We start from the raw sequence: 12,459 nt of genomic DNA, 5'->3' as shown, positions 1-12,459 counted from the left end.
GTGGCTATTCTTGTTACTTTTGACTATGCTAATAACAGTTGCCATGAAAGATTTCACGGTGTTACATTTAAAAATATCTTCGCGTAAAAGATGCAAGAGGTGAGCAAGGCAACCAAGTAGTATGATTGATGGATATTTCTCCTTAACCAAGGCCATAGCAGCTCTCATGTTGGAAGCATTATCTCCAGTTACTACCAGAAACTTCTCAGACCATATCTTTCAATTACATTGATCATCAACTCAGCTAAGTAATGTGCATTGTCTGTTTTCCTTTGTTGCTACAAACTCTACAAAAAGCTGTTCTGGTTTTGTGATGACAGAGTTTACTATTGACTCATTTTTCATATTACTCTAACCGTCACACTGTAAATGTAATTTTTCAAGTCATTTAGCTGGCTTGCGACTTCATTTTGCATTTCTGCATACTGAGCTTTGAGATATGAAGAAGTTAGATGATACCTGGATGGTGGTTTGTAAGATGGACGAAGTTTTTTCAAGAATTCTAACCACAGTGGATGTTCAACCATAGATAACGGAGCTCGCTTATGAAGACTGCTTTCACCAAACTTTGGTTGAAGCTTTCCTATAAAAAAAACCAAATAAATTAAAATTAGGCATGCTATATTGTTCTTATAGCCTACAACAAAACAAGTGTTCTTGAGTAAACATTCCTTTTACAAGACTAGTTACTATTTACTTTCTGATATAAAAAGAGAAGCAAAAACAACAAAATTAGGTATCCCAAACGTGTATCGACATGCCTGAAAGTCCGATAAGGAAATTATTGTCCGCGAGCCTTTATCGCTGAACTGTCCAGCGCTAAACCGCTACAACGTCGTATAGCCCTTGCAGAAGCAACTGCCTCGACAGGCAGTTAGTATCCTTTGCGACAGCTAATTTTACTGTTTTTGGCTTATATTTTCATTACAGAAAGTAAATATGAAAGTATGAAAAAAAATCAAAGGTGATACAGTAATTTTAAACAATTACCCAAATTTGTTACTTAGGCAAATTGATTATGTTCAAGAAGATACTGCAGTTAAATGGGTACCGGTCACCGGACCTAATGTTTATACTGTAACTGAACTGCAGTATATAGTATAAACAAAAGTTTATTTTACTTACATTTGACTGTCCATGTGGTCCAAAAAGGTCAGTAAGTCTCCTCCGCTGGCGCTTGATGACAGTCGAGGTCGACTAAAGGTGGAATGGTCACTGCTTCCAGATAGGCTACATACATTGTCCGGGGATATTAAATTAAAAATTTGGCTGCTACTTGAACTCGGCCCTAGATTTGATTCTTTTTGTTCAAAAGACACATCTGCTTTCAATTCCTCTTTCTGTTGACGATATCCAGGTGTTTTCTTTGTGCTGGATTTATGAATGGAATGGCCTACTTTTGTATTTACAGTGTTTGACTGGACAAGAATTTTCTTCATTTCTTCAGGACATTTAAAGGATTTTCTGATATGATTGGTCATTTTATTAACATTAGCATGTTTGTATACAACATTACAATACTTGCAGACAACACTGCCTTTGTTATTGTATTTAAATAACTGCCAAGGTGGACCCATTTTTCTCACACTAATAGATCACAAAAATGATGTTATCAAGTGTTTTGACATAAAACATCAACTTACGATAAAGATACAAGTTTAGATAAAAGACTGAAATGAAAATCTCTTGCCACTATAAACTAACAACTTCACTACACTGAAAAAGTTTGGTTAAGTACAGTAGGCATCAAACAAAGAATAGAAAATCAGAGGGAAGTACAGTGTCAGTTTGAATTCTGGGTAGGATGAGCTAAGCAATGTTGCCAATCCACATTCTTGCTGGCATACATGTTCACCCATTATAGAGCCCACATACAAAAACTTCCTGACATGCATTTATATTATTTAGAGTATGATTTTCAAAAAAATATTTTTTTAATATTTAAAATTGAATGAAAAATAACTACTAAGCATTTTAAAAAAATGTCCTTTCTATTGAATATATTTTGTTACCTTTTGAGTTTTGGTATACACATATTTCAATTAATATGCACATAGTACTCTTACTACAAAAGTAGCTTTTCCCTCCCACATCTTGTTGCTCATTTCCAGTACCTAATAAAACTCAACCTTCTCAATATCTTGGTATTTATTAAAAATTTTAAACACAAAACAACCAAAAGGTTTTATCCAATATTTTACTTTATTTTAAGGAAAAAAAACCACTTTTAGAACTAAGAAAGATAATGTCACAGTGCCAAAACGTGTAAATACCAAAAAATTACCCAGACGTCCATTTTCCTTTTTTTAGGTTTGGAGGATCAGTATTGTTCCTGAGTTCAATTAAAGGCATCAGATACCTTTGTTTCAGTCCTTGTTTGTCCAACACTTCATCAACACATCAAAAAGTGTTGTACAAAGCTCAAAAACTGAAAATACCCTCATTTTTTGTATGTAAATGACTACTGGGTATATATCCAGATAAATACCCAATTTATATTCACCTTCCCACTGGGTATTTGCCTGGCCCACATTGCTACTTGTACTGGGTCATGTTTGTTCTTTGTGGGACCTTCTCATCATTCATCATTCATATTCTCTACTTAAATTGCTTTATCTCCTTTTTTTGACATGGTCCTGTCTTCTGATTTATACTCCTCAGAAACTTATTTTAGCTGCCTGGATATGGCTTTCTTCTCTTTTTTGATATTGGCCAAGTCTCTGCCCAATATGTTGTTATAGGGAAGAAATGGAGTTAGGAAGTAATTGAGTAAAAGTAATCAAATTACTTGCAACGAATACATTTTAGTAATTCTTGCTTATAATCGTTACTTTTTACAAGATTTTTTTAACTCTTATTTTACTTCTTGAAATAAAATTTATAATTTTTACATTCTAGTAATCGATACAAATCGTTTGGAAGCAGAAATGAGAAAAACTTGTCTTGAAGAAGGTAACTTTTCCAGTTTGAGTATAGCAGAATCAGTAGCTTCACAAGTGCTGGATGAGGTACTTTCTTACCTCTCCAGTACTTCCAGACATCAAGCTTATCCTGCAATATCCATCACTGCTGGGGATGTTCTTAAAATTTAACTCAGTTAATCCTTCAAGTTCCCCTGTAGTGTGTTTTTGTCAGCAACTGCATATATAGTGTGTACTTTTCCTTAAGAGGTCGAATATTTGCTATGAGAATTTTAAGAACCAAGTGGTACTTAATTTAAATGTGAAAAGTGACTGACTAAAAAATTGTATGGAAATATAATTTTGAAATGAATATTGAATTTTCACGACCACATTGTAATTAAAATAGACTTTCAATCTATTAGGTTGTGTAACGAACATTTAGTACTTGTTGAAGAGATGTTACCTACAGAACAAAAATGCCCAACCGGACACCAGTGGGATTCGAAACCACAACCTCCCGATTTCGTGTCGGTTGCTCTATCAATTGAGCTTTGGTGGCCTAGGCCATCCTTGTTCTGTTGGAAAGGATCTAGCTACAGGTCTGGTATTACTGCCATCACACTGTAGAGTGCGTTCAAGTGTATGTGAATCATCTTCTAAAAGATAATATAAGTAACAACATTCCTTTTGTGTTGTTCTTGGGGGAGATTTCAGACAGAATTTTACCAAGTGAGTTGGCCATGCGGTTTGGGGCGTGCAGCTGTGAGCTTGCATTTGGGAGATAGTGGGTTCAAACCCCACTGTCGGCAGCCGTGGAGATGGTTTTCTGTGGTTTCCCATTTTCTCACCAGTCAAATGCTGGGAATGTACCTTAATTAAGGTCACGGCTGCCTCCTTCCCATCCTAGGCTGTTCCTATTCCATCGTTGCCATAAGACCTATCTCTGCCGGTGCGATGTAAAGCAACTTGTAAAAAAATATACCGTTAATGTATATATAAGAACATTAAGGTCTAGTAATGCTACCTTGTGGGGGGACACCCTCCCCTTCCCCCTGTTAATCATTACAGGATCAGGTAATGCTTCACATATTTTAATTGTCTGAGTTCTATTTTGTAGAAATTTAGCCACCCATTCAACGACTCTTTAGTCTAGTCTAACAGTCCTCATTTCATCATTAGTCTCCCATGATCTACCCTATTAAATAGTCACAGGTCTGGCACTACTACCATCACAACTGTAGAGTAGCCACCATAGATCATTTCAAAAGAGCATCTGCTGCAGAATTGGAAGGTTGTAGGTTCAGATTCCTTCGGTGTCTGCATTGGCCAGTTTTGTTCTATACTTAACCCTTTCCACTCATGTGTCGACCTCATCACTTAGCGTTATAGCTTGTGTGTCGACCCTGAGTTGACACAATGTTTCACCGCTTGTGGGCTTTTGTACTTCGTTTAGTAAGTGCTGCTCCTTGTAACATCAGCAAAAATGCACACACACCATAAATGCAGTAACTAAAGCCTGGCTGGAACAGTTGACGATCGCAGCGCCACTCTTCGTGCTGAGCCTCCTGGCGCATCATTGTTACAGTAGTAAACAAGAGGAAGTGCCCACACTTATTCTTCTACATGCTATGGCGCGATCAATTTGTTCTGCCTCTTCAATAATGTGGAGCTTTTCTTTACCCATTAATGACCTATGACGAGTACTCGCACCAGTCATTCTGAGCATGTACTATTACGTAAAATGATACTATATGTGCGTGCACACTTCTCTCTTGGGCCATGGTGTGGGCAGAAAAATACTGACTTCCAGATTTCTGTACATCAAGAGCACTGTATTAACATTACCTCAAATAATAGCTGCACCCCAACTTTTTGTTGTCAGATTTCAAGGAAAAGAATAGAGAATATGCTTGGATTATTTATGTTTATGGACATATCAAAAGAATGAACCCTGAGAGATTGGCAACAGGATACTTCTTCTGCAGGAAAAGTGGAAAAAACAACCGGTATGGCTTACACAGGTGCACAGTGACTCGACAGACATACAGTAGGTATCGAGGAGGAGGATATAAAAGAAAGGACATCATTTAGGAAGAAATTTGCGGAAATGAGGGATGCATCTGAAGAGCAACATGCAAAGCCAAGGAACATCTCGGTGGAAGAGCAAGCAAGAAGAAGTCAAAGACTCAAGAATCTTTGGCGAGAGTGTAAAGAGAAGGGTATCGGTCTGCGTGACAGAAGGAAGATTGTGTAAACGTGGCCCATAGGTGGCTGTATCGATAAATAATAATAATAATAATAATTTATGTATATACAATATATTTCTCTCTCATTGATCTGCTTCATATTCTAATACTTTGTGACACTCTCTGAATTCTTCTCTGTGTACATATTACATCTTCTTGCTCCTATCCACTGAATATATTTAATCATGCAAGGACTAATGGATTAGAGGCATAAGGGTTTAGATCTTAAATGTCATTACTTCTGCAAATAGGCATCTGATTTCTGATTTGATTATAAATTACTGTAGACATTTCTTGAATGCTGTGAAAGCAACATCACTTGTGATTTTAAAAAATACTGTAGAGAAATTATTTGAAAATTTGGCCGCACAACATTCATGAGGAGACATGGCAGTTGCATTAGTCTGCTACATTCCAGATAACACATACTATTGAATTTGATAGGGTTTATTAGTTGATTTCATAACTTGGGGCCAAGAATAGGCACTCTTGTTAGTCTATAACCTTCTTGATATCCTTTCGGTTATGGCCTATGAATTCTGTGTGGTCATCACAATGGTTCCCTCTTTAATATTTTTATTAAATATGTTTTCTAACTAATGGAGTATGCATGTTTTTATTCTGCAGATTGATTTAATGTTCCATATTGATGGTGTTCCAGAAGTATGAACGTTTGGCTGGTGTTACTCGTGGTCTACTTGTGTGCTGTGAACAACAGACACTTCGCAATTTGATCATCGCCAATCATCTTGGGGACCTGATGGCAGCTCTGTCACAGATCAGCTTTGTGCCCCTCAAGAAACCTGTTGGTTCCAAGGGTGGCACTTCTGACTCAGGTTCTGGTGATGAGTTTGTGATGACTCCAGAATTATGGGACAGATTACAGCAGGATAGATCATATTTCAAGAATTATTACATCACCTTCATCTGGCAGGTCTATCAACCTTTGGTGATCAGAGAATTACTTCTGCTTCATGGAGCTGCTGGGTTGAAAAGGGTAATTGTTACTATGTTCAATGTAGATTATTCAACATTAAAAACTTCATATTTGGTCCATATTGAAAGGAGATCACATATAGTAAAGGGAAATTTGATCGATCCACCTTTTTTCAATACATAATATGTTGTTAATATAATCACAACATTTTTTATTCAGTACCGATTTCGATGTCTATGGACACAATCATCAGCTGAAACAGGTTGCATGAACAAAGATATACAAGTAAGTAGTACATATAATAGACCCTTAGTAATAAGTGACATTAATAGGATGAAGTAAAGATACAAAGCTTAAAAGAATATAAACAAGTTATGTGCTTGTTGGTCAAAGTATAAAATGAAAGGGAAGATATTAACAAATGTTTAAAGACTTGATCACTTTGTAATGGTTAAAAAATCTCAAGCGTAGCACTGCTAAACCCTAGGTGAAAATAAAACACGGACATCTAAAAACTGACATAGGATGCAGTCTTTCCACAGAGTATTGATAATAAAGTAACATAAATAGGTTTGATGGTGACTTGTAACATCAACTCATAAAAAGAAGCCACCATTTATGAGGTACTCAAAGAAGTGGATCATATTGCAGGCAAAGAGAAAGTGATAATATGGCCTGAAAGTTCTTGATCGAAGCACGTGCTCCTTGCCACTCTCCACGCATACATCAGGCCGTTTGAGGTTCCGAATTGGATTGAGAACTTTCTGGCCATATCACTTTCTCTTTGCCTGCAATATGATCCACTTCTTTGAGTACCTCATAAATGATGGCTTCTTATTATGAGTATGTTACAAGCCACCATCAAACCTATTTGTTACTTTATTATCAATACTCTGTGGAAGGACTGCATCCTATGTCAGTTTTTAGATGTCCGTGTGTTATTTTCACCTAGTGTTTACCAGTGCTACGCTTGAGACTTTTTAACCATTCCAAAGTGATCAGGATTTTAACATTTGTTAATATCTTCCCTTTCATTTTATACTTTGACCAACAAGCACATAACTTGTTTATATTCCTTTAAGCATTGTATTTTTACTTCATCCTATTAATGTCACTTATTACTAAGGGTCTATTATATGTACAGTCGAACCTGCCCTAACGGACACGCTTATTCAGCGGACACCTCCCTATACGGACAATTTTCCTCGGAACCAATTTTATTTTACCTAAGACAAGTGTAATATTGGCCTAATTTTAGCGGACACCTCAAACTCCGGACAGCGGACATCGTAATTTGTCCTGTCCACTTGACTTAAGCGGACACTTCACACGTTGCCGGACAATTTATTACGCCGGACCACATGTCATCCTTTCTTTTAAAACCATTCTTCAGACATAAGGAAATACCTTTTGAATGTTTGTACTATTTCGCGAGCAAGGGGAGAGGAGGTACATCGGAATGCAGTTCTACCTAGTGGTGTACAGACCTATTCCGAGAATTCTAATTGCCCAGAAATGCTGCCAGAGACTGTTGACTCACAAGTTACCTGGGGATTTTCTTCCCTTCTTGCATCATTCTATTCATAACTCGGATTGTCACTGATAAGGTCGAGCTCAGATAGTCAACTTGAGAAGGAAATGACAGTACAGGCGCTAATTAGTGAGACAGACATACCGTAGCATTTCAGTTGTCTGTTAAACATGAGTAACAGTGGATTACTTCACGAAGCTGTAATGTTTGTCAATGATGTAAAATCACTTACAATAACTCTCTATTAAATACTAACACTGTACACTTATTTATAATTGTTAAAATTGATGAGGTAAAACATTCCAATTTGTCTATTTGTAATTTGGCTCCAACCAAAATAATTCACCCTAGGATTCATGAGGTAGTACAGTAATTATAAATTGTATTTTATTTTGCCAACATTTGTATATACTACGTAGAAATACCATCGAACTCAAGACTTTGATTACTTTCATTGTTATACTGTACATATGATGGCCTCATTTTAATATTAAGAAACCACTAGCGTATTTTACTATGTGTAACTACTCTATTGTTATTTCGTTTAGGATAGGACCTTGTACGTGTTTTTTAATGTATTCTTTCTTACATATTATGTTCATAATTTCCAACCAGACGTCTGGTTTAATTTTGAGGTGCTTTGATATGACTGATGATGCCCCACATGGAGGGTGTAACATGTCTCCATTTTAACGATGTTTAACTAAAAATGTTAACATCCTGTAATGTATTGAATAGGTTGGAGTCCAATAAATTCTCTTATATTATTATTAAATGGGGTAATGCCGATCATTTTTTTCTTTTCTTCTTTTCGTATACATCCTGTGTTTTTAAGTAGTACTTTTGAAATTAAATATATATGATTTATCATTCGTTAGCATTTATTTGATGTAACAATGAATGTGAAGTAATTGAAAATATTGCAAAAAGAAAAAAAGAAAATTGGATGATCGGTGTTACGCCATGGAGTGGGGTGATTCCGGTCAGTCATTTGTTTTGCTTGTTTATCGGTATTTGATTAGCATATCTATAGTGCTGATCATAGTTTTACTTTTTTTAAAGATTTAACATATAAACCTAAAACAAAAATGATCATGTAAAATATTAAAAATAATAAAATTGATACTATTGCACAGAGGATTAAAATGTCTGTACACATATTTTCCAACTAATTTAGTAAGACTGTTCTAACCAAGTTATGGACTATTATAGTTCCGTTTCTATGAGTTTTGACTTGACACTTAACTGGAAGTCAGACATTGGTGCCAAATTGTTATGAGTACAAAAAAGGTGATTCACGACACACAACATGAACGAAAATATATGCAGTACAACCTTGTTAAGACGTTTCTGCAAGGGACAAGAAAAATGAACATTTTAAGCAAGAAAACTTACTACTGAATATACGAATAAAAACTAGCCATCAGAGAGATGGGAACACTAGATACGATTTTTTTCGACATGAGGGCATTTACGTCATGTATCGTCATGTACAGTGAAAACTATATATACTGTAACATTTCTTAAAATGAGAGGAAAGTATTAAAATATGTGAAAAACATGAGAGATCAAATATGAAAATCTTTTCTGCTGGGGCTTATCAAATAAGTGCACTGAAAGGTTTTGAAAAATATCAAACAACAAATATGAAAACAATGCACGGGGGCCAATAAAAATATCCAAGTATTATTGCTGATCTCACACTCTCTTTCTAAAACAAATGTTAGTAGAAGCCTTTTGTTTTGGAGCAGTGGGCTATTAAACATTATTTTCTGGTCGCACTCTTAGACAATGAATTGGAGGTTACACTCGTCCATGTGCGACCAGGAGGAAGCAGGAGGATTGACGTTGACCACCATTTTGAAAACTTCGACCTATAGTCGAATGATCGAGCCTAAACTCGAAGGTGCGAGTTCAACATTCGCGACCTCTCCGTGCTTGAAGATGCGGATGCCAGTCCACTTTCTGGAAGATTTTAACTTTGCCTTCATTAGTTTTTCCGTATCCGTAAGTAAGCTATCTCAAGATTAATATGCACCACGCTAGTCAATTTCATGCGATTATGTTCCTAATCCAGACAGAGGCTACCGTATCACACGACAAAACTTCACAGGACGAAAAGGGTCTTCAGAAGGTGATGGCAAAATATTTTGAAAAACGTTATAATGAGGATGGATGACTCCTCGAAGGAAGGAAAAGATAAGAAAATGGAAATAATAGATGGAGAAAAAGAAGAGAACCTGATAACATGGTTGGAACTTGAAAGGGCTGTGAAAGCAATGACCAAAAGTAAAGCCAGTGGAAAAGACGAATTCAATGCTGATATGATTCAGGCAGCAGGAAGCATTGGACTACAGTGGCTACACAGAGCCCTCAATGCCATATGGAAGGATGAAAGGATACCTGAAGATTGGCAACAAGGAAGCATTGTACCACTGTTCAAAAAAGGAAATTGGAAGAAATGTGAAAATTATAGAGGTATAACCCTATTATCACATGGGCTAAAAATAATGGAGAAAGTCATAGACAAAAGACTGAGGGATATATTTATAATTCTAAAAAAAGATGCATCGGGAAGGCGTTGTCCGATTGTAAGGAAATTAGGTATGCAAAGACATTCAGACCGAACATGCAAATAATTCAAGTTTCGTGTCCAATGAATGAATAGCGGGAACTCCCACGCATCCGAACTGCGCGTGCATCAGGTGTATGTAGGGCACGATTCTGAAGCGTATGCTCAAAGTAGCTGTTGCATTCGACTGCGATATCTTAACGTCGGCTGTAAGAATGCCACACCGAATGATTCGTGCTCATTACGAGCAGATGTCAGAGTTTGAAAGAGGTCGTGTGATCGGATTGAAAGAAGCTGGTTGGTCGAATCGAGCTGTCGCTGGACATTTGGGTCAAAGTGATGCGGCGATGAGACGCTGCTGGCAAATGTGGGTCAGCAACGGCAGGCGTCAGGACAGCAGTGGTCGACCGAGGGCCACAACACATGGGCAGACAGAGCGATTGTCAGAACAGCTATCACAGCACCGTAGTCGTCATTATCAACGATGCCTGAGCGAGAGGAATTTGCGCACGCGCCACCCGTTCCGCCGCTTACCAGGCACACCTGTTCACCGTCAAGCCACATTACAGTGGTGCCGCGCTTGAGCAACGTAGAACTGCGCTGACTCGCGACATATAGTCTTTAGTGACGAGTCCCATTTCCAACGGTGCCCTGGCGACAACCACAGACTTGTTTGGTGACGTCCAGGCCAGCGTGGAGATCCTGCCTTGACTATCGCACGCCACACAGCCCCACAATAGGGGGTGATGGTCTGGGGTGCCATCTCCTCTGCTAGCCGGACCCCTCTGGTAGTCATTCCTGGCACACTGACAGCACAGCGGTATGTTGATGACATTCTATGGCCGGTTGTGTTACCGTGTTGCTATGAACTGTCTTCAAGCTTGCCTATCCTTCCTTGGCCAGCTCGGTCGCCGGATCTCTTCCCCATAGAGCACATTTGGGATGTCATAGGAAGGCAATTGCGCATATTCCGGAATGCTGCCGATTTAGCCCAACAGTTGGAAACCATTTGGCATGAAATTCCGCAGGATACCATCCGGGAACTTTATCAGTCTATGCCACGTCGAATGACAACTTGCGTCCAGGCCAGGGTTGGACCAACACCTTATTGATGTCCTCAATTTGTAATGCTCTAACTCTGCAATAAATCATTCGATTGTTCTGCACTTTTGATTGTTTGTTTTTCTATGTCTGTTCCTCACATCCACGGATTTTTGCCATCAGACAATTACTTCCTGGCAAGTCTTTTTTGTTGTTGTTATACAGTGTAATAGAAACACAGAGGAAGAACAATATGGCTTTAGACCAAATAGATCAACAATAGACTTGATATTTACAGTGCGAACGATAGTGAAAAAACATCTGGAAAGGAACAAGGACATCATATTTGTATTTTTGGATTTGGAAAAAGCTTATGATACAGTTAAGAGAAAACATGTATGGGAATGCCTACTGAAAAGGAATGTACCAAAATCATTAACAAGATAAAAATGTTGTATTATGAGAGTAAAAGCAGTGTACAAGTGGGAAGTGGTGACTCTGTGAAACATTTTATATACAAAAAAAGGTCTCAGGCAAGGAAGTGCACTGTTGCCATTATTGTTTATTATATTGGTGGATGAAATCATGAAACTTGTAAAACAGAGTATCACTAGTGATGAAGTGAATGCTTTGGTATTTGCAAATGATGTGGTGATTTGGGGAAAGGGAGAAAAGGAAGTACAAAGGAGACTTGACATTTGGAATGAAAATCTGAACGAATTTGGAATGGTAATTAGTAAAAAGAAAACTGTAGTCATGCACTGTGGAAAAGAGGAAAAGAGAGGCCAAGTGAACATAGACGGAGAACTGTTAGAGAATGTAGAACAGTTTACATATCTGGGTAGCAATATTAATGGAAGTAATGAAATCAACCCTGAAGTTAATAAGAGACTAAGTAAAGGTACAACATTTTATCAAGTCAGAGAGCTTTTATGGGATGACAACGTACCCAAGAGAACGAAATTAACATTATATAAACAGTATTTCATGCCAAATGTAACGTACGAACTAGAAATGCTGGTAACTATTAAGAGACAAGATAGTAAGATCCAAGCAGTAGAAATGAAATTTTTAAGAACATCGGTTAAGAAGACAAGAAGAGATAGAATTCAAAATATTAAAATCAGAGAAGAGCTAAATATAGAACTGTTAGTACAGAACATACAGAAAGCAAGACTGAGATGGGTTCAGACATGTAAAACGAATAGGAAAGGAACGGGTAGCAAGAA

At 37.5% G+C, this 12,459-nt stretch overlaps 1 protein-coding gene across 1 annotated transcript in view; it reads left to right on the top strand.

The window, feature by feature from the left end:
- Positions 1-12,459, top strand: part of Tango6 (transport and golgi organization 6) — a 198,186-nt gene that overhangs the window by 57,220 nt on the left and 128,507 nt on the right. Inside the window, exon 4 of the mRNA XM_067151139.2 lies at positions 5,811-6,146. Coding sequence (XP_067007240.2) covers positions 5,811-6,146 — 336 coding nt within the window. The remainder of the gene's footprint in view (positions 1-5,810; positions 6,147-12,459) is intronic.

Source organism: Anabrus simplex, chromosome 7, assembly GCF_040414725.1.
Source record: "Anabrus simplex isolate iqAnaSimp1 chromosome 7, ASM4041472v1, whole genome shotgun sequence".
NCBI lineage: Eukaryota > Metazoa > Arthropoda > Insecta > Orthoptera > Tettigoniidae > Anabrus > Anabrus simplex.
The sequence above is the reverse complement of the archived record's forward strand: the minus strand, read 5'-3'. Positions and strand labels throughout refer to the sequence as shown.